The sequence below is a fragment of the Daldinia decipiens genome (genome assembly GCF_022478715.1).
Source record: "Daldinia decipiens strain CBS 113046 unplaced genomic scaffold F4813scaffold_21, whole genome shotgun sequence".
Taxonomy (NCBI): domain Eukaryota; kingdom Fungi; phylum Ascomycota; class Sordariomycetes; order Xylariales; family Hypoxylaceae; genus Daldinia; species Daldinia decipiens.
Genome location: NW_026054564.1, coordinates 556,393 through 578,634, shown reverse-complemented (window position 1 = coordinate 578,634; position 22,242 = coordinate 556,393). Strand labels below are relative to the sequence as shown.

The window sequence follows — 22,242 nt, the reverse complement described above, 5'->3', positions numbered from 1 at the left end:
CGCGGGTGCTCCCGTACCCTGGCAAATGGCGGCACAAGCGCGACGGGAAGGCGCACAGGCGAGAGTGCCCTACGTACGTTTGTGCGCAAGCTAAGTTTTTTCCCTTTTTCTTTTTGCGCGGCTCGACCTGCCACACGCACACGGGAAGCTAGTTGGTCCGAGTACGATGTCTCGTGCGCCTTGAGTTGTGCTTCTTTCCGCCTGTGCGAATACTAAGGGGGGGCTGGTTGGCCACCTCGCGGAGGTCTGGGCTGGGTGAGGACTCGAGCTTTTAGGTGTGCGGGGGCTGGAGAAAGGGAAGGGAGAGCGAGCGAGTCTCATGGATGCGAGTTGTCGAATTTCAAGTTTTTGATATTCTATCTTGATGTCTGCTTGGATGGAATCGAGGTCTGTGAGCTGAGGAGTAAGGGAAAATCCGGGGGTTTGACAGATCGTAGCTTTGGCCTACGGCTATGTAGATGGACCTCTTTGCATGAGTTACCCTGGGGTAGAGATCTGTAATATCTATCGCGTGGCCTGATAATCTACATCACATGCAAGACGACTAAGATTCGAGATGTTGATCTCGAGGATACCTAGGTAGTTTACCTGGCTGGAATGGGAGCACAGACGTGCAGCAAGCCATCTCATCATCCCTAGATAGGATGGGGAACAAATGACGTACATACCTATCCATCCCTCACGTAAATTATTTCAAAGACGGGCCGTCTTTTTTCAACGCCGTCGCTTTGTTTCAGCGCTTGGTCCAGTTTCACGATGTCGGGGAATCGCCGTCGGGGTGAGATGATCCGTGCTTCCGCATATCGCATGAAAAAAAAATATTTAGGTACGGGTTAAGGCATATATGTTCCTCCACCTTTCCGACCTTTCCGAGCTATTCTCTTCCGCGTCTAGGAGCCTTATTTTTCACGTGTCTCTATTCACGTGTCTTTATGCAGCTAGAGTTGTTCAAGGTAGGATATATCCGTGCTATGCAATGAACTACCTTCCTAGTACGTGTTGGTGTAGGTAGCTGTTGACCTAACTTGGGCATTCTGGAAGTGTTCCGGAGGGTCCCGGGTTTCCCGGAGCTAGTCCGGACAAGGGCTATTTTCATGCATTAGTATAATACATGTGAATTAGAGCGCTGGGTAAGGTAGGTAGTCAGTTAGCTAAACTAAGGATATTGGCATACTTATATGTACCTACCTGTTGGCCAGGTACGCCGTTTAATAACGACTAGATTATTCCGTATTGTGGCTAGTATTCATCCCTAAAAAGCCTCAAGGTATAGTCTCAATATGTATGAAACCTCAAAGAAGATAATAAAATTAGGCCTCCTACGGAATTGACAATGACGCCTGTTTTAGGAGGGGGGTGTGTGTGTGTGTCTATGTACCGAGAAGATCTGTCGAATCTAGCGAATCATTAGTTCTGTTTCACCAACCAATAATACGGCGAATTTGTAATTTAGCATTGCATCTAAGTGGCTGTTATAAATCGTAAAATTGTATGCAGGAACAGTGAGTGGGAGAGTGGGAGAGTGCATGTAGTAAGTTCATGTGCTGTTTCAGGGGCCTTGCATATTTTATAGTCGCATCTGCTTCTGTCTCGCGTTTATTGGGTTGCATAAAAAGCATTGCCGAGAATCCTGTTATTTGTAAGGAAGTTGGCGATACCGACAATAACGCCTACTGTTATTTCTATACCCATTTCAAGGAAGGATAATCCAATATGACCCGAGTATTCCGAATTTGGGACCTCAATGATGATTTCCGCCATCAGGACGCATATGTACTACATGTACGTAAGTGGCCATGCACGCTGCAAGGTACGATGTCGAAGTTGGTATAAAAAAATCTCTCCGGCCGTGGAGCACGCGCAGGGGAGGTTCCTGAAGCTCGGACATCGAAGCTAATCCATAGGTTCCGTTTACTGAACGTGCAGCACGACGTCCCGGATTGCGACGTCGTGTTTTGGGTTGAAGGACCGAGTTTGAAGAGAGGTTCCCGACTAGATACCGGTATTGGAGAGAGGTGGCTTCGTTTCTACATGTTTGACTCCGACTGGCGGATTTTTTTTTTTTTTTTTAAAAAAAAAAAAGGAATACCTCGAGGTAATTATTCATATTGTGATAGTGATAGTGGATAGTAATAGTAGAAGAGCGGTAGAGCGGTACATAGAGCGGATGCTGCTCTAGGGTGCCCTGGGGTGCCCTGGCATTCCGAGCCTAAACAATGCCCAATGCCCAACCGGTTAAAGACTGCTCCACGAAGCCACGATATAATGAAAGCCTATCGGAGTTACGCTTTTCTGGTGACTAACCTTAGGTAGGTAGGTAACGAAAGTAGAAATTGGATAGGTTAACTAGCAAGAAGCAAACTGGTATGTAAGAAAAAATTATGATCTAGAACATAGACTAATTTAGGACGTGGATCTTGTTCGACAAAGTGTACAGTTTTCGGAATGATTTATGCGATCTCCATATGTCGTCAGTTGATCAAGTAGAATGGATTGTTAGATTGTTTGGGGCCTCCCTTTTTATTTTATTTTCTTATTAGAGGGGGATGTACTATGTAACCACAAGTGGCCATGGCGGGGTGAGGGGCTAAACGGAAGTACATATGTAGAGGGGCAAACAACCTTGAAAGCAAGCTCTAGTATATACATAACTAAACCTGAAGGATTTGAATAATTACATACACTTATTGGAATAGTTTGCTATACGATAATCGGTTGCGGTTGCGGTTGAGTAGCGGACTTTTTAATTTAAAGACTTCTATTTTATTATGTTAGACCTTGTCACTTTTCATCTCTTCTCTAGTTATAATATTCTATATCTATTATACATCATTACTAACACTAAATGCTCGGTAACAATCAATTTGATATATCCATTTCGTATCTGGTAATATTCTACCTTGATATAGCTATTTATACGATAATATGACTGATTCTCCATCTTACTTTGCCGTAGGTACCTGAATTACAGGGCTAGCACGCGCTAAGGTACGTTGTTTTCTAACTACCTCCTAACCTAGCAGTTACACTATGTACCGGACAGTCTAGGTCGCCCTAGCCCATTTAATCGGATCTTTTTGAAAGCACCCCACCGCCCACCGCCCACCCATGCGTGAAAGTTCTTTCGAACATTGAATTCTCCCTTGTCCCGTTTAGGCCATGGTAGCCCAGGTACGTACCATTGCCTGTGCTCCTGCTTGTGGGCATGGATGGACGTGAATGGCATGCAGGCTATCCGCCCGTCCAAAATGCATTGAAGGGCAGGCATGTCCGTCAAGGGCCACTTATAACCCATGGCGCACACACCTACAAGCAACCCACAACTCAGCCTACCCAATCTGCTAACGTCCGACTTAATTTATCCCACTTTTTCGACGTTTCCACCTTGTTCTCCCAGCCAGTCACTCAAGCCCACCCCATCCCAGTTAAGCGCAAAGCAGTCAGTCATTCTCAAATCTAGCCAGTCTTGTTCCTCTCCTCCTCATCTTCTGTCCTCCTGACCTCACTCAATCTCTGAAAGATAGCCTGTCGACATCTTCTTACATTCCACTATCAGGGCGATAAGGCGACGACTGGACCGACGATAACAGAAAACACGATACTAGCATTAACGCCAGAGCCAAGTCTATAACGTGCATGTCTGCCACGCATATTAACCAGCAAAACAATTAATATTCGACCCACTATTGTGACCGTTGAGAAGGAGATAAAGAAACGGCGAATCCGTGAAAGAAAGAAATAGCGAAAAGGCCATCGCAGGGTAGGCAGTGCTATTTACCACTAGTTATCGGCTCAGGATAAGGAAATAATCGCAATCGTTTCTCTTTTCGCTGCTTATTTGTTCGATATCGACTGGCCGACCAGTAGACAAGCTCAGGAAAAAGTAAAAAAAAAAATAAGAGAACCTTACCTACCTACCAAACTTTCGAGGATTTGGTTTATTTTCCCTCTCCATTGCGTTGCGAAAGGTCTCACCTTGACGCACCTCAACTACTCGATCCCACCGGCTGAACTCCCGCGACTTTCCTCGCTTCATTGCGATTACACGTTGTCGCACTGATTCAGACCCGCTGTCGAACAGGACCGCGAGACTCTGCTGCGTTCGCGTAACCGTACCTGAACCTCGGGGATAGCCCAGTTTGCCATTTCTGGCCTGCGCCCATTCCTTCTTGGATCCTCCCTCGCCGCCTCCGCCTCCTTCTGCTTGACTTCGCAATCCACAAGCTTCCGAATCTGTACAACGATGAAGGTGCGCCATTAAACCTAAGAACCCCTCCTCTGTTTGTCTTGATTTCGTCGCATGATTACCTTTCCCTTCTGCTAAAACATGCCTTTAAACGTGCCTGGCCATCGGTCGCAATCATGTCGCGTTCCAATCTGCATAGCGATTTGGTCGCATCCGTAAATGCCGTGGCTAACGTTATGCGCTCTATTCAGGCTCTGAGAAGATCCATCAAAGGCGAAAAGGATAGGCCTCAGGTCTCCATCGCCCCAAAGGCTGCAGTTGCTATTGTTCCCCCTAAAAAGGTTGGCGATATTCGCTCCTGTGCATGTTGTTTTCTTTTCAATTCTCGTTTATTTCTTGGCCCACTTTTGTCACATTGGACACGATGCTAATGCCCGAAACATCCATAGGTCATTCGAGCCCTTTATGATTATGAGGCAACTACTGCCCAGGAACTGAGCTTCTCGAGGGGTGATTTCTTTCACGTTATCGGTCGCGAAAACGACTCGGATTGGTATGAGGCATGTAACCCGGCGCTTCCTGACGCTCGAGGTCTCGTTCCGGTAGCTTTCTTCCAAGCCCTTGGGCGTACCGAAAGAGATAGTGGGTCATCAGACCCGGGTCGCCCTTTGACCTTCAAGAAGGACGACCACGATTCCGGATTTTCCGAGACCAATGCGTCGACTATACCTCCTACACCGGCGTTGAGTCAACGTAGTTCCAAGTCGGGCACTAAAAACGGAGCTATGGTTTATGGAATTGTGATGTACGACTTTCAGGCAGAGAGGGCGGACGAACTAGAAGCGAAAGCTGGCGAAGCAATCATAGTGATCGCGCAATCTAACCCCGAGTGGTTTGTCGCCAAACCGATCGGTCGCCTAGGAGGCCCCGGCCTCATCCCTGTTTCGTTCGTAGAAATTCGAGATATGTCAACGGATACGGCCGTTCAGAATCCCCACGAGGCTGTGAAACGAGCCGGTGTTCCTAAGGTCGAAGAGTGGAAGAAGATGGCTGCCGATTACAAGAATAGCAGCATCACGCTAGGCAAATTTGAAGCTGGTGGTCAACCGAGTCTGGAACAGGGCATGGAACGGATGAGCCTGCAGCCGGGTTCCAACCGCCAGAGCCAACAGCAGAACCCTTCACTCGTAAGTAACCATTGATTACTGCACGTGCGCATCAGGATGTACTGACATAGCTTGGCAGCAACAGCAGTTTAGCGGGTATCAGCAGCAAGCTCAACAGCAATCCCAAAATGCCGTGCAACAGAATCAGTACGCCTCAAAATCATCCTCACAATTATACGCGCCTTTATCAGCCCGGATACCGCGATACTGCTTTGCCGAGGACAAGTATTGGTTTGTGATCGAGGCAACCTTAGAAGATGGCCGGCACTGGGAGCTTTCGCGTTATTATGAAGACTTTTACGATTTCCAAATCGCCCTTCTGACCGAGTTCCCTGCCGAAGCTGGAAATACCGGCACACACAAGCGCACATTGCCGTACATGCCCGGCCCTGTTAATTACGTGACCGACGCAATTACGGAAGGACGACTACACAATCTAGATGCATACGTAAAGAACTTACTAGGACAGCCGCCATATATCTCGAGGTGCAACCTGGTAAAACAGTTCTTTGCTCCGAGAGAGGGAGATTACGAGATTGAGCCGAACGGCGATGAGTATAGACTATCTGGGGGGTCCCGCTCGTCAGTAGACTCACCAAGAGATGATAACTCGCGGCAGTCGTCAAGGAACAATCTGAATGGAAATGGATACTCTGGATTATCGGCGGCTCCAAGACAGATGCAAAATGGTCAGCCGCAGATGACTCGACAAACGTCATCGCTTTCCCAACCCTCACAAACCTCGTTATCACCAGGGATCAGCCAGGGAGGGCCATCTCTTAAGGTCAAATTACATTTCAACGACGACACGTTCTTAATACGTGTACCATCTGATACCAACTTCCAACAATTATACGAGAGGATTAGAGAGCGAACCAAGGTTTCTAGTGGAGATCAAATCCAGCTCTTCTACCGAGACGAGCAGAGTGGTGACAAGCTCAGCCTCCTGAGCAACAACGATCTTAACTATGCTCTAGAGCATAACGAAAAGCTAGTTGTTTTTGTTGAGCAGGTATAAGGCTTTTAAGGATCGGTCGATACCCCCAGAATATTTCCATATACAATATACCCAATGCGCTTCGTTCTACTAGCATTTACACCCGACAATTCAGCAGCAGCTTTCGAATTGGATGCAGGATGTATCCTGAACTCCCCGGCAACCCTTAGCCGTGCTACCCTAACATACCTACCCAAACCTACAGTACACGAATGCTATCTGTGTTCTTGGAATAAGTAGCAATAGTCTACGTTATAGTGGTTAGAGTAGTGTTGTCTAGTGGTACGCGCATTCGCTTAAGGTAGTTGAATGACTGAATGGTTCGAGATGAGTTACTTCTACTGCGACTGTCTAATACCGTTTTCTATGTCATAACCTCTTATTCGTATGGATCTTCTTTCTTCTAAAATATTCAAAAACTTTTCCTTTCAGCACCGGACCGGGTCGAAGAGGGTATTTATAGGTTAGCCTTTCTTCTATTTTTTTATATGGTATACCTTACGGTCTGGCGTGGACACGGTTGCTTTTTCTTACGGGAACAATTTTATTCGGGCTTCTCGTTCTTCTATATTACAACTTCTGAACTTCTTTTTATTAACCCTTCCCCCGAGTATTATCTACTGGACGTGGAGATGGATAAATGATGAAATGGGATAATGGAATAGGCGATAGGCGATAGGTCGGAGCTATCAGGTGGCCAAAATGTGTCCAGTAGAACCTGGGGAGGAAGGCATGTCGTAGGACATTTACTCTTGAGGACATGGGGAAACTATAGGCAACCCTTTGGGCAAATGAATGAGGCAGCCGGGAATTTAGGTAGCGGAGGGACATGAAGTAACGTGAATGTTTGCTTCCTGCCTCGAGACACTTCTACGATAGCTCTAGAGAACGAATAAAAATAAACATTAAATGATATTTGTTTCTTGCTCTTGGTGATGGTTACCTATACATATGTTTCTTCGTAACCTGGTTCTAGGCCCTGATTCCAGAGCTGCTTACCCGGAAGTGCGAGCAGTAGGTACTATAAGCTTCTCCCTAATACAACTGATGTACATAAAAATATATGTACGTATAGAGGAGTATTCTTCCATTGATTCAAAATATGCTAGCTGTTAGCTACTTACCTCGCAAATGCCTTATAGCCCTTTCGCACATGTCAAAATCGAGGATCGTCAAATCATTTTAACCGTAAATATGTTTGTGCTAGGTTTATCTATTCCAATGTCCGGTTAGGTGAGCATTCTTGATAACGGTGTAGCGAGTTACCCACCTTATGTACAGTAGTGTTTGTAGTGTTTATCAGGTACGTGACTAAGGGCGCATGTCCTAACTGAGGGTCCGTTCGGTGTACCTTGACGGTGATTGCATAGGAAATAGCGCTCTGAGCGTTGGAAGTTTTAAGCATAAAGTCGTTCAATGCAATGTATGCACAGACCATGGAATTTTATGCCCTATAATTTTTCAGACCCACATATCAATTGGATAGAAAGCGCTGATGGCCCCTGCCCCCCTCACACCTGCTGCGGTTGCTTGCACAAAAAAACCTCTCAAACCACAAAACTTCGCGCCCCGATTTCTTCTTCTTTCATTAACCCCCTTTACATCCAAAACCCGGGTTGTGCTTCGTTTACAGGATTAGCCGGCGAATTTCATTGAATCAATTGAGGATTCACATCATCAACCCTTCTAAAAGCTGACTACCGATCTATCCAATATGTCGGACGTTCCCGCTGTCCCCGACGTCCCGGACACTCCTACCGGCGCGACCACGCCTAAGGAGCGACATTCTCTTACCCTTGATCAACGTCGCGCTCTTCGTCGTTGGGCACACTCCCAAACTACCCGACCCTCCCACAAAGCCTGCATTGAATGGTTTTACAGCCAGTACGGTCAGAACATTAGCCAGAGTACTATCAGTCACTCTTTATCGCCTAAGTATGCGCGTCTTGACAATGATAATCAGTTCAGCGGTTCGCGTCTGCGTTTCGGCAATTGGCCTGACGTAGAGAAGCTTGTTCTTTTATGGCATAGCCAAGTTGTCGCCTCCGGTCGCAACCCTTCTAACGAGGACCTTGCCGAGAAAGCAAAATCCATCTTCCAACAACTGCCCCGCTACAAGGACGAAACTCCTCCCGAGTTCTCCCCTGGCTGGATCCATCGCTTTAAGAAGCGTTACGGCCTACTTATTCGCCGCCAACGCCGCCATGGCAATGCCTCCAATCCTGCTGATGATATTCCCTACCTCATTGACGCCGTTCCCCGGTTCATGAATATTAGTGCCGAGACTAGCCCAGCTGCCATTCGCGACGCGGTTCTTCGCGTCGTCGGCGTCGAAGCCAGCCTCTCTACTTGTGCCCAAGTTCGTGACGAAGTTGTCCGTCGCCTCGAGAACCCCAGTCCTGCCCCTCTCCCCACCCTTGCCGGCGCAACTATCAACCCTGCCGAGCCCAACGCCTTTGCAGGCACCGAAGATCCTGAGGTGGTACTCCAGAACGCCCTACGTGCCATGCAGCAAGAAGAAGAGGACGCCGAGGCAGAGGCTGCTGCCGTTCGTGAGCAGCGCGAGCGGCAAGAACAGGGTCTTCCTCCTATTGCGCCCAGCCTGCAAACACCCGTACCTCAACAACGAAATAGTGCACGCTTCACCCCTGCCGGACCTGAAGATCCTGCCTTAACCTTGACTCCTATCTCAAGCGGCAACGCTCTGGGTGGTGCTGATCGTCCTATCCGATGTCCCTTCTGCGTCAACCAGCGCATGCTTCGAAGTATCAAGGAGGCAGTGGAGCATATGAGCACTCACGTCGTCGTTTAAAAAGGCAATGATTATACGAAGTATCTTGAGCATTATCAAGCTTATTGGCATATTTCATTGGCATTATTATATCCCTAATGGGAGGTCCTTTGTGACTACATTTCAGAACGGGAATCCTTGTCTGTACAACTATGATCACAGTCACGAAATCAGGGGCTATGAGGCGTTGGTGGTTTTTCTTTGCCTTTTCTTGTCGCGTATGACGAGGTGGGCCTACATGATACGCAATCACACCGACATACAACACACATATACACACAAAGGTCCTGAGGCCTGAGCTCGTTATAGAGTACAGGGGGGGCAGGGCACTTTTTGGCGTTCGGCTCGTCGTTTTGGAAGCACAAAGGGGGGGTTGCTTGCTTCTATTTTATTATTACACGCTCTGCTCGCGCGCATGTTAGGCGGCGGTGGTGGTCGGAGGTGAACGCGAGATGTCTCAAAAGAAAGAAAGCAGGGAGACGGCGGGCAGGGCGTGTGCATCACCGGTTCGGATAGGCTTTAATACCATTTGATTTATGCTTCTTACATTTTATGCTTGAGATCCTTTGATGCTGTATGTTTCTTTTTGACTCACTGTAGTTTAGGCGTTTATTATTCTTATCTGGTGAGGAGTGCATACCTACCTACCTACCTACCTTAGGTAGGTATGCCCAACCTACTTACATGATGATCCCGTTAGGGTACCAAAGATCCTAGGAGCTCTAATGGGGTGAGGGAGGTTGGTTGGTTTAATGAATATTCAATATTGACATTTTTTATTGTGCATAGTTTACATGCAATGTATGAGATAATACAATCAACCCCAACCTATGTACCTCTTAATAGAATGCCGCTGTCTTATTAAGATGTAAGACATAAGATCAAAGCTAAGATTTAGGTATTCTCTTCGTTTCTATTATAATATAAGTACGTACTTGATGATATGTCCAAGTTCCTCTTTTCCTCTTTTCGGTGGGCCTCAACATCATTAATTATAATAACATCGAGGCAACTCCAGATCCAAACCCAAAGTCTTTCTAACCCAAATAACGCCGCCCATCCGCGTATGGTATGGTATATACACTAGGCATGTATGTATAGGTACATAAAACAAGCAGCCAACCCACCCACCAACCGACCTGATCGATCCCCTCCATCTCCCCCTTTAAACCGATGCCGCCACAGCCGCGACGTGTATGCAAGTCAAGTCTGCCCCCCCGAAACGCCCCAAACATGCAAGCCGCAACACCCCACCCAGCCAGTATAGGATCGTAAGTAGTAGTTTCGTCACGATACCTGAGCCATGCCCCTTGCCCCTATCCAGCCAAATGTAGAACTCCTATATTCCGTGATGTGGTGTAGTGTAGTGTAGTATCGTGTCGTAAGGTGGACAAAAAAAACCAAAGCGTAACTATCCGATTCTTAACGAATAGGAGAAAAAAAGACATTATATACGTATGCACGTCTGCAGCAGATTAATAATTATCACCTCTATTACAACCACATTAAATTCCTCCCCTGCTGCCGATTCTGCTGCCACAGCGGCCTATTCCCCATACCATTGCCCCTGGGGGGACTATGGCTTCCGCCCGGGGACTCGGCGCCGTAGCGCAGAGCTCCACCGTCGGTAAGTAGTTGCCGGTCCTCCTCGAGCTCTTGGGTGCCGATGCCCGCATTCATATACGCGCGCGAGAAGTCGTCGATCTCGGACGGCGTCGGGCCTCGGCCGATACTACGGTCAGACTCGCTGGCGCTATCCTGGTCGTACGGGTTCTCTTCTTCCGCGACGGGGGTGAGTCCTGTTCCTACGCCCATAGGAGGAACTAGACGCACGGTGGGCGGGTGATAGCGCAACGGCTGGGAGAAGCCACGGTTTGTTGGGGCAGTCCTTGCAGGTGCCATGCCAGATTGCGCTTGCGGCAGCGGCGGCTCGGGGAGCGGGCGGTACGGTTGGTTGGTGTATTGAGTTAGGGGTCTCCTATCTTCCTCCTCATCTTGCCACGAGGGGAGCGGTGCAAATGCAGCGCCGTGACTTTTTGGACTGCATTATGGGTTAGCTAACCTAGGATCTTAGTATGTAGTATACATTAGAGACTCACCTGATATATTCTGTTCTGGGCGGCGCGTTTGTTGGTAAAGGCCCAGGACCTTCGCGGTTGTTGCCACGCCGCTTTCGTATGCAGAAGAGGACTATGGCGACAATTATCGCTATTAGAATGGCGGCTCCGCTGATGGAACCCCCGATAATAGCCCCCCTATTGGTCCCACTGGCTCCGGCCGCCGCCGTGGGTGAACTAGAATCGGTGGGTTCTTCGGCGCCAAATGAGGATGTTATACTCGGCCAGGTATTCGTGCCAGTAGTCGATGAAGGTGATGTTGTGGATGAAGACGAGGATGTAAGTAAAGATGAAGTAGAGGTCGAAGATGTTGAAGATGATGATCTTGATGATGATGAAGAGGACGTAGGCGAAGATGAGGGTTGTGGCGAAGAGGATACGGAGGATGGTGGTGACAGCGGAGACGAAGATCCAGAGACAGACGAAGGGTCTGTTGTAACTGAGGGTGTTTGTGGCGTTGGTGATGTTGTATCAGAGCCAATAGGGGGAGGATCTGGGTTAGGGTCCTCCGTCGCACTCGAAGGCTGGGTCCCGATGGAAGTAGGGTCGGGAAGGACTGACGGCAATGCCGTCAGCAACACTGCTGTCTCTTCGAGCACCAAGCTTGTCATGCCATGGACGGATGTTTCGACAGTAGTACCCAATGATGATGCGGTTCCGCAACCAAACTGGAAATACCCGCCAGCAAAGTTATTCCTGTAGCACACGTCCGACCCTTGGCACGTATACACGTAAGGATTGATTTCTGTTTGCAGCTCGCTGTTCCGGTCGACACAGCCGGTAAATATACCTGTCGAGCAAGTTCCGCCGTCCGGACAGCAGCCCACCACACCATGATCCTGTTCCAATACGCAATGGGATCCTGCCAAGCATGTCGCAGGTAGGTTTGGATTACCCCCGATGAAGCCGCATATAGTGTTCTGTCCCTGTCTTCGTAACAAGTCGGAAAGTAAGACTGGAGCTTCCGTTGGCCGCGGAAAAGGAACGACATTCAACTCACGCAGCTCAACAGTTTTCGTCTGTCTGGGAAGCACATGACCGCTCGTCAACCCAAATGCCGCGCTGAGAAGGAGTGCAGCAGTAGCCGGCGGAAGGCGTAGAAAGCCGGCGCTGGATACTGAGCGAGCCATGATTTAAACCCAGGACCAGACGATCGGCCAAGTTGGGATGGTGAGGGAGTATAGTAAATTTCAAACCAAATTGGCATCAAGATCGAGAAGGAACAAGGAAGACGGATGTCGATGAGAAGGGTCTTCTTTAAAGAAAAAGAGGCCAAGGCAGACAAGGTAGCAGTCAACTACTGCACATGCATGACCAGGGTGTTACACAACAAGGCTGAGACCTGCTCAAGATTGATTCTTGTCTGCACGATCTAGAAATAGGTACCTATAGCGTCGTGCTGTCTTACAGCATCTAGCAGCGGTTCCTATCCATAGCACAGGCGACATAAATCTTGTAAGCTGTGCATGAAGAGGGGTTCGATGAAAATAAAAGAATGTTTCGTTCGAATTATCTGATACTTGATGATGATGATGATGATGATGATGATGATGATGATGGAGATGGAAACATTGAAACATTCTCTCAGGGTCTTTGAAGAATGCCTATTCAACGGTAATTGTGGCAGAGGTATTGCCACCGGCAGAATCAAGTTCTCTCTACATATGTTCGCTAACACGCCAACACAATACATATACCATCGATCGGCGCATCTGTGGAAAAGCCAATCGGTCCCAGGGTTCTTCGCTACACGCCGCCGGACCCTGTGCCCTGGCGCCAGGTAGTTTATGGGGAAGGCTATGACGAATCATAAAGTGTATATTTGCTGAAATAGCTTTTTATAGACATGCATGGCCAATTAAGGTAGATGTGGTAGAATGTACACAGCCACAGGCGGGAAGACGATGAATGGCTCCAGGGGTGACAGGGTCGCAGGGCCGCAGGGGTACTGCCCACCCTTCAATGACTTCGGTAACATCTTTTTTGTGGTCTAGATTTTACCCTGTAGAAGTAGGCTTGTAGCTTGCTACTATGTATATCAATGACATAGCGACTGTAACACTGAGGAACGCACCCCAGATAGTTGCCGTCGTCACACTTTCTATGTGATTGAGCAGCCCGGTCTTCGCTTCCGCGACCAAGAAAACGGCATTCAAGTGTAGTAACTGTGCAGCTTCGGTGTTTGTTTAGATGCCAAAAAGTGAAACAAGGTATACCTGTGATACCGGCCGAACGGTACGAGAGACTATTCCGGGCTGTTAGTTACCGCATACCTGCATCTCGGTCTCCCGTTAAGAGCCAATCTGGCTGCGAGAACCGAGGAAGTTTTGGATGCCGATTGAGGCAACCTAAATCGGGCTGGGCCCTTTTAAGCAACTTTATCTTGAGCCAGCTATCTGGGCACAACGTCTGGCATCTCCCGGGACGTTAGACCGGATATGCTAAGCCGCCTAGTATAATGCAAGCAGATCGTAGGATGCCTTTGTACCTGCATCGATTTAGTGGTAAAATGGCAACAATGTAGCAGAGGAATCCCGCCGTAGATAGCATCGAGTTGCCAATAGCGAGAATCTGTGCACTCTAATCCGTCCTCTCCTTTCGTGGTGCATCTATTTAGGAGTGGAACATGCGATTTCCGGAGCCTATTGAGGGCCCACGCAATGATCCAGCTAACCATATCATATGTCATGCGTACATGGCGGCTATTCCAGCGTCTTCTTGACTACCTGCACAGCTAAACGCCGCTACTTGCGAACTTTGAGCATAGTGTGGTACAGCGACGTGGAGCGAAAATTCGGTGGGCCTTCGCGGATGTCCATTGGAGAAGAAACAAGGTCAACGACCGTGCTCGTGATGGTAAGTGACTATTAAGTCGATCAATTATCCGATTAGACGATAATCCATCCAGATGGGCGGCAGACAAGACACGACCCGCAGACTTGACACTACTGTGGAATAAGCGGTGATGAATAATGGATAATGGATAATGGATACGAAGAATTCGGAATCTAGCGTCTTAAACCATTGGCTATCTGTAAACGAATTTGAGCGATGCTGTCATTTTTATTTGCTAAGGTGGTTGGTTGTTGTTACAACTTGGGAAAAGGTTATTCGTTAGTCAAGAGGCGAAATTCTTAATCGAAGGAGAGTTATCGCCTTCTATTACGAGTTACCTATGGAAAATGTATGTAAAGTGTAGGTTGCAATGCAAAACAGGATTATTAGAGATTCATGATTCCGGGCACCGAAGCTGCGAAGGTCAGCACCGCCACACATCGATAAGCAGTTTGTGGCGGGTGTGGCAATAAGCCTCGGTATGTAGGTAGGTACCTACCTACATATCTGAGGTACCTCTCTCGTGTTACCTTTGAGGACCCTGAATGCTCAGTGAGGTAACTCTGCAGGGACATGCATATTTTTAATCAAGCCAACAACATTTTTATGTACCTCTTTGTGACGATATCAAGTTTTGCGGGGAGTTTGAAGGATGCTAAATTTTAGCTACAGTTGACCCCATCGTGAAAGCGCTTATCTCCCTTTCTAGGAAAGTGATAGGTACTAGGTTAGGATATGACGAAGGAAAGGGATCAAGCAAAAGCACGGGCCGTTAATATCTCGATCCCGCAACGGCCGCAGCAACTCCGTACCCAGTTTAACCTCCGCATTTTGCTCTTATGTAGAAACGCATTGTCGTCACTCTTTCCGCACATTGATATTCCTCGGACTTCCTACACACCCGGCTCGTATATAATGAACTTTTAACTTTGAACTTTTATACGTGTAAAGGGGTTGATTTAAGCATCTAATTACGATGCCAATTCGCGTCAAGTCGCGTCCCTTGGCGACCCCAGATCGTGCTTTGTCACCTGTCTCTGTTCCTACAGAAGTTCCCCTCCCTGATATCGCACATGAAGATGTCTTCCGCGATGTCGTTAAGAAGCTTTCCATGTAAGCTGATTCCTCTCTTGGATACTCAGTTTAAGTTCTCGCTGATCAATATTGTAGATATGTAACTGGGGTAGTTTATTTGCCAAGTACCTTCGAACAACTAAGGACTACATCGGCCGGTGACGATCTACACGCCCTTGTTAACCATCTTAGCACCCGTGTCACCAATCCCGCAATCGTAAATGCTTTACTGTGAGATGCTTCATTAATATCGGGTTTAACCACTGTGTCCAATGCTATTTCCTTATCCAAGTGCTTAATTATTACCAAACTTTCACCACGGTGACGCATTGTAATGATAGGATTTCTCAAATTGACAACCAATTCACGAACCATAGAATCGTTACTAATGAAAACATAGGGCACTAAGATGGCATTACGGTTCGATAAGCGATGGTCGAGGTATCAGTGAAGCTCGTGCAAATGCTTGCGAGATTGTTGCCTGGAGGTTTTTAACTCGTCTATCTGAGAGGGAAGCCGTCGAGTTTTGTCTTTACGAGATCCCGGATGGTAGCCAAGGAGATACATCCCTTACCGACGAGCCCGCAGATGGTGGTGAGAGCAACGAGCGTAGCTCTCTACTGTACCGCCCTTCTAGGTCTCCCTCACCAGACCGCCGCTCGGACAATCGGTTTGGGTCTACGAGACGAAGCCAATTGTTTCAATCAATCTCGAAATTGACTATAAGTCGGCATGCCACTGAGGTCGAAGAACCGGAAGATGACCCTACTGAATCTTTCACGCATTTGAATGGCTTAGAAATAGCGGCGATTGCTGATGCAAAGAGGTTTCTTAGCCAGCACGTGGTGCAGAAGATCATTACAGGCATTTGGAACGGCGAGATTATCTTCTGGGACCGTCTTTCAGTCCATTCGGAGAAGAAACCTCGATTTTACAATCCTAGCACGGCCGACCCTTTCTCGCGACTTCGAGTACCCAAGTATCTCAAAGCTTATGAGGTTGCGTTCTTCGTTGGATTTTTAATGTTATACTATAGCGTATTGATCGAACAAAATCGTTACGCCATTACACCTCTAGAAATACTACTCTACGTCTGGTTCGCCGCCTTCTTCTACGATGAGGTCAGCGAATACATCGATGCTGGGTCGATTTTCTATGCGGCAGATATCTGGAATTTATTTGATATGATTATGATTGCCATTGGAATCGTCTTTGCAATTTTGAGTAAGCATTTGATATTCTACGCTTTCCGTTCAATCTAAATCGGCATGAGCTAATCTTCGGCGATAGGATTCGTTGGCTTATATAAAGCTGATTATACCCTTGTGGATATTGGGTTTGATGTCTTGTCGCTTGAGGCCCTCTTCATGGTACCTAGAGTCTGCTCGATATTTAGCTTGTCCCCATATTGGGGTACTTTAATACCTTGTCTTAAAGAGATGGGGAAAGACTTCTTGAAATTCATGGTTCTAGTTATCATTGTATATGTCGGGTTTTTAACAACCTTTTCTCTCGTCGGGAGGGAGGCATACTCATTTTCGCACATGGCCATGATCGTGACCAAGATCTTTTTTGGGTCTAGTTACGTTGGGTTTGACATTATGGAGGAAATCGACCCCATCTTCGGTATTTTCTTCCTTTTCACTCAACCGGCGTATATATTCTAACTCCTCCTCTAGGACCTCCTCTCATGTTGATTTTTGTTACGCTAAGTTCCATTTTACTTATGGGTTCCCTGACGGGTATGCTCAGTAATAGTTTCTCGAGAGTAATTACGCACGCCCGTGAAGAATACCTCTATGTCTACAGCGTATACGTTCTTGAGGCATCAACCAGCAACAGGCTCACGCATTTCTACCGTAGGTAATTCCTCTTATTGCATTTATATGTGCCGTGCTAACTCGAATTAAAAGCTCCATTCAATCTCCTCGCGCTGGGAATATTCAGGCCTCTACGTCTATTCCTACCCTCAGATGATAAGTTCCGGCAAGCACGTATCCTACTTCTCCGGGCAACGCACGCACCAATCGTCGGAGCTATTCAGGTCTACGAGTGGTTCACCAATAAGGCTAACCACGACGGTTTCGACAACTTCCGCGGCCCACGACAGAATTCTTTTAAACGAAATGCCGCACCACCTGGTGGACTAGGGAGCAGACCACAATCGGGATATCGACCGCGTATTCCAACACCGCACGCTACTAGCGCGGAAGTGATTCATAAGCCGAGGCCTCAGCAACGAGTTATTGATGATTATGCTGGAGAAGCACCTAGCGATGTGGAGGTTCGAATCTCAGAGTTGGCAGCAAAGATTGATCGGCTTACTACTCTGGTTGTTGCGTTACAGTCCGGTGCCGGGGTCGAAACGGTCGAGACGGTCCAAACTTGACAAGTCTATAGCATACACATTGCGTGTAGAAAACCTTGCTAAGAACCATCCGCTAAAGACTCAGAAATCGCCAAGGGGTGACGAATATTGTACAGAATACGTATACACTTTGTGTATTATGCCTATATGGCTTTTTGCACCACTACCCAGAACCACCAGCTGGTTTAATGGGATTTGCTTTTGCACCTTTCGAAAACATAGCATAGAGGACATATCACATAATGAGCATAACGGGGTGTATTAACCTATTATCTATCCTGAGAGCAGTCCAATTACTTGGCTTGAATACATACATATGTAACTATGAATCGTCCTCTCTTATAGGGGCTCTAATCAATGAATGTATTCGAACTTCTAATACTGAAATTAGTGGGTATCCGCGCCCTAACCGACTTCATAATAATACGATGCATCATCTCCACACCCCTTAATAGGCAGCTTATTAACGCTTCCACCTATAAGACTCAGTAGCTCTTCCGAAAGCGGCAATTTTCTTAATTATGACTCAGCTCATCGATGTCAACTTCAACATATAAGTGCTTATAGTCTTTATACCATCGATAGGTTCAAAATAGTAGAAGATTAACTACTTATCAACTACCCCTCGAGGCTTAATAAATTGAATAGGTTACTTACCTCTTACCTTAGGTACCTAACCTAGGCTGTTATAAATGTCTCTCCAATTCGTCACCCTCGACGTCTTCACGTCCCAGCGACTCCAAGGCAACCCCCTCGCCGTAGTCACCGTCCCAGCGGCACTCAAAGACAGCCTCACACAAGCCACCAAGCAGAAGATCGCGCAGGAGTTCAATCTCTCGGAGACGGTATTTCTGCACGACGCAGCTGAGCCGGACGCTGGGAGCGAAGAGCGCCACGTCGATATCTTCACCGTCGAACGGGAAATCCCATTTGCCGGCCATCCGACCATCGGCACCGCCGTGCTGGTCAAGTATCACCTGCACCCGCACGTGCAGACGCTCGTCACGAAAGCCGGTCCTATTGGTATCGCCCCGCAGCCGGAGAGCCGGATCCGCGCTAAGATCCCGCACGACGTGCACCTGCACGCGCAGACGCTCGCGGATGTCGTCGATGATGTAGCGGCGGCTGCGGGGCTCTCGCCCGACGCGCAGATCCGGGAGGCGGAGCTGCGGGCCCCGGTGTTCAGCATCGTCAAGGGCATGGCGTTCGTGCTGGTGCGGCTGGCGTCGCTGGAGCTGCTCTCGCGCGTCAGCACGGGGTACAGGCTCGACTTCGAGGCGCTGCCTAGGCCGTTGCTGGACGAGGGGCCCTGGGGGGGCGGTTTCGTGTGTCGGTATTACTACGTGGATGTGGGCGGCGAGGAGGAGGAGGGGGAGGAGGAGGGGGGCGGCGCTAGGGGTATTCGCGCGCGCATGGTGGAGGTGGGGTTCGAGGACCCGGCTACGGGGAGCGCGGCGTCGGCGCTGGCGGCGTATCTTACGCTGGAGGAGGAGAGGATGGGGAGGATGTTTAGAGTTACGCAGGGGGTGGAGATGGGGCGGAAGAGCGATATTAGTGTTGAGACTACGACGAGGGGGGGTGGTGCTGAGGGGGAGGTTGGGTTGGTGGATTTGTGGCTGGGTGGGACGGCGGTTGTGGTGTTGAAGGGGACTTTGACGCTTGATGGGCTTGCTTGAGTGATGTGTTAGTGATGCTCATTTAGCCGTTATACTGTAGACTTTAAATAGGTAGTTAGTCTATTAATAGGGGTTATAGTTTGCTTTAACTTGAAGTCTGCTACGACAGAAATGATATATTAAGATTATTTACCTATCTATGGTTGAAGGAAAAGTAACTAATAAACACTGTTGGTAAGTCAGTTATCGTGGGTATCCAATGCTTTAGACTTTCGATTCTGGGTATAATGATTGTCTTCTTAACATCAACTGGGTATACAACTTTTCGGGGTATTATATGTCGTGAGAGATGACTCTTGAATCTATATCTCTCAATGTTTAATACAGCCGCGCCTAGAGGCTTTGATCTTACTCCATCTTCTCCTCGTGCGTACTCCCCCTTTTCGTGACTCGCATCTTCATTTCGGACATGAGGAAGAATCCCGAGTTTATAATATCTACCGGGCTCTGCGGGGTGACGATGGAGAAGTCGAAGCGCCGAAGTAACTATTAGATTGGGTTGGTTAGCTTTGTTATATAGAAAGGAAGGATGTTAACAGGGTGGAAGCTAATGTCAGAGTTGTGTCGACTATACACCACTACTAACGCCAGGACATACCTCAACAAATACTTTGTTCAATTCCATCTGGGCGATAGTCCGACCAAGACACTTATACCGGCCTGATCCCCAAAGAGTCTCCAAGACGCCCTCCATCATCTCGAAAGTACTCTCGTCGGCCTCGAGCCACCTCTCAGGCCGGAAGACGTCCGCATCGTCGCCCCAGTACTTCTTCGCTCGCATAATGCCCAAGACGTTGTGGCCGACTTCGGTACCCTCAGGGACGAAGTGCCCGCTGATGGTATCGCCTCCCCTGGGGACTTTCTTAAAGAACGTGGCTGTTACGACGGGGAATGTACGAAGACCTTCTTTGATGACGGCTTGTAAGTACGGTAGCTGTCGGGATTCGGTGTCCTTGATCGGCGAACTGACGTTTCCTTTCGCGATTGCGTCGTCTATCTCTGCCTTGAGCTTGTTGTATGCCATCGGATTGGCGACGAGGAGTAGGAGAGTCATGCGGATACCCGTTGCAGTCGAGTCTGTTCCAGCAACACTATATTGACATTGTTAGTTCTAATAATCTTTGGGCGTTGTTACTGGGAATACCTACACCTGCAGCATCAATTCGTTGATAGCTTCTTCCTTAGTAGCGCCATGCTCAAGGAAAGCGGCAAGGGCATCTTTTCGTCGATCTGGGCCGTCACTCAGGCTCTTTTCAACTGCAGCTTGCGCGAGTCTAACTCGGGAGTTAGTAGAAGAATCTTATACAGTTCTGAGAAGTATGTTAAGACTTACGCCATGTACTTGCCAACGCCGTCAACATCGAGGGTCGACGGATAGATCTTATTAAAGGGGGGCTTGAAGAAGATCTTGGTTAACCAGTGGAAATTCGATATCACGATGGCGGTTGAAAAGAAGTCCTCGTTCCACTTTACGAATTTGTGGACATCCGTTCCCTCATCTAGGCATCCGAACGGTCGACCGAATGATAGATCTCCTACGCAGTCCATCGCGAAGAAAAAGGTCGCCGCCGTTAGGTCTAGTGGCCGATACTCGCTTGAGGTTGAGATAAACTTACGTTCGATGAGATCTACTAATCGGGCACATTGTCGATCAACACAGGATTCTACATGTGCGTTGCCGGTGTAGCCGGGGCCGAAGTTTGTTCGGCGGCGGCTGTGTTCCTTGTCGTCGATAAGTGAGAAAGAGTTGTCTTGCGTAGGGTTGAACCTGAACGTCTGGTAGAATGGTCCTTTTGTATAGGCCGATCTAGGATGGGCCATTCGACGGATGATATTAACATCAGTAGTCATAAGCTGGTTTGGACCGATCCGGAACAGGTCGCCTACGAAAGTTAGTAAAAAATAGGGGGGGGACTTAAGTCGTGATAAAAAAAACATACCATATTGATCCCCAAGTTTTCTCAGTTCTAGGTACCATTTTCCTCTTATCTGTGTTGTAATTTGCCAAAGCTTGGTAGAGCAGATCCAGAATGGTCCAGGGATATGTCTAAGTCGGTACCAGTTCCGGAGAGTGTAAGTAATCCAACTCCCGAGAACTAGGGCTATATATGTTATCAAAGACATAGTTAGTCAAAATTCCTGTATATTACTGAGCTGTTTGAATTCAGGGGTGCTTATTAGATATCTGTTACACTCAATGCGTTATTAAACAGCCAGACATGTCTTGAAGGCAAGTAGGTAGTTATATTATCATTTATACAAAAAGCCTTCTTTGTCTTCGCGGACAATAGCACACAACAGCTCAAGATACAAGGGGAACCCCGTCATAGTTTGCGAACAGATGGCTTGTATGGTTGACTGAGTGGTAACTCAAGTTCGTTCTTGAACTACTAGGTTGTTCCATTATAGTCACGACCGTCGTTTCGAATCTGTATCTCGCTAGGGCTGAGACAACGAGGAGTATGAATAGCTCGGATCGTGTAAGCGGTAGTATATGAGGCGGTGTGCATGGCGATAGCTCAAGCTTGCATAGCTTACTGCACAACTTCCTATCAGCAACCCTTTCTGTAGGTACCATGGTCGTTTTCGTGTACTTGCTGCCCCATGTAGACTTCTATCAGCGCTACTGGCTGGGTTTCTTGACAGGTAAGTAAAGAACATGATTCAGCTCTGTAGTACATAGTCGTTCATGGCGCCTCTCTTCATCTCGGCGTGGCATTGGAGGCGTTCAAACGGTACAGCAGGAGGATTCGACGTAGTCAGGTCATGAAGAGGCTTCTATGTCACCTCCATATTAAGCCTTAAGTTGTTATTACTGGGGGTATCTTTGGATAGTATATGCGGGACTAAGCAGCTATATGGAAAGTTCCGTAGGCATAAGTCCCTGTAAATAGCTTTAAAGGTCACTTATGCGAGTCTATCGAGATCTTTATCAGCCTGGACTAATATTAGCATGTCTCCTATACTTTTATTTCGAAATAATATCGTAGAAAGACGCTTTGTATTTCTCAAGATGTACTTCCCAGAACAAG

General features: G+C 47.8%; 6 protein-coding genes across 6 annotated transcripts; 3 read left to right on the top strand and 3 right to left on the bottom strand.

The window, feature by feature from the left end:
* Positions 1 to 3,829: 3,829 nt before the first annotated feature.
* Positions 3,830 to 6,657, top strand: F4813DRAFT_125637 (scd2/ral3). The gene is made up of 3 exons (XM_049238654.1): positions 3,830 to 4,527; positions 4,636 to 5,373; positions 5,432 to 6,657. Exons 1-3 carry the CDS (start codon positions 4,363 to 4,365, stop codon positions 6,368 to 6,370), a joined length of 1,842 nt encoding a protein of 613 aa, XP_049098754.1. The 5' UTR covers positions 3,830 to 4,362; the 3' UTR covers positions 6,371 to 6,657.
* Positions 6,658 to 10,532: 3,875 nt separating this feature from the next.
* Positions 10,533 to 11,262, bottom strand: F4813DRAFT_363312 (uncharacterized protein). The gene has a single exon (XM_049243690.1). It carries the CDS (start codon positions 11,040 to 11,042, stop codon positions 10,635 to 10,637), a length of 408 nt encoding a protein of 135 aa, XP_049098753.1. The 5' UTR covers positions 11,043 to 11,262; the 3' UTR covers positions 10,533 to 10,634.
* Positions 11,187 to 12,535, bottom strand: F4813DRAFT_125574 (uncharacterized protein). Its single transcript, XM_049238653.1, has one exon. It carries the CDS (start codon positions 12,385 to 12,387, stop codon positions 11,236 to 11,238), a length of 1,152 nt encoding a protein of 383 aa, XP_049098752.1. The 5' UTR covers positions 12,388 to 12,535; the 3' UTR covers positions 11,187 to 11,235.
* Positions 12,536 to 14,892: 2,357 nt separating this feature from the next.
* F4813DRAFT_363308 (uncharacterized protein) lies at positions 14,893 to 18,051 on the top strand. Its single transcript, XM_049243689.1, has 6 exons — positions 14,893 to 15,205; positions 15,263 to 15,397; positions 15,567 to 16,390; positions 16,457 to 16,792; positions 16,846 to 17,025; positions 17,080 to 18,051. The coding sequence occupies exons 1-6, from the start codon at positions 15,069 to 15,071 to the stop codon at positions 17,553 to 17,555; spliced, it is 2,088 nt and encodes a 695-aa protein (XP_049098751.1). The 5' UTR covers positions 14,893 to 15,068; the 3' UTR covers positions 17,556 to 18,051.
* On the top strand, positions 17,666 to 19,250 carry F4813DRAFT_397365 (Diaminopimelate epimerase-like protein). The gene has a single exon (XM_049247935.1). It carries the CDS (start codon positions 18,227 to 18,229, stop codon positions 19,208 to 19,210), a length of 984 nt encoding a protein of 327 aa, XP_049098750.1. The 5' UTR covers positions 17,666 to 18,226; the 3' UTR covers positions 19,211 to 19,250.
* A 66-nt stretch (positions 19,251 to 19,316) lies between these two features.
* On the bottom strand, positions 19,317 to 21,414 carry F4813DRAFT_363305 (pisatin demethylase). Its single transcript, XM_049243688.1, has 5 exons — positions 21,151 to 21,414; positions 20,544 to 21,093; positions 20,359 to 20,484; positions 19,809 to 20,301; positions 19,317 to 19,696 (listed from the first exon to the last, which is right to left on the bottom strand). The coding sequence occupies exons 1-5, from the start codon at positions 21,332 to 21,334 to the stop codon at positions 19,559 to 19,561; spliced, it is 1,491 nt and encodes a 496-aa protein (XP_049098749.1). The 5' UTR covers positions 21,335 to 21,414; the 3' UTR covers positions 19,317 to 19,558.
* Positions 21,415 to 22,242: the final 828 nt, after the last annotated feature.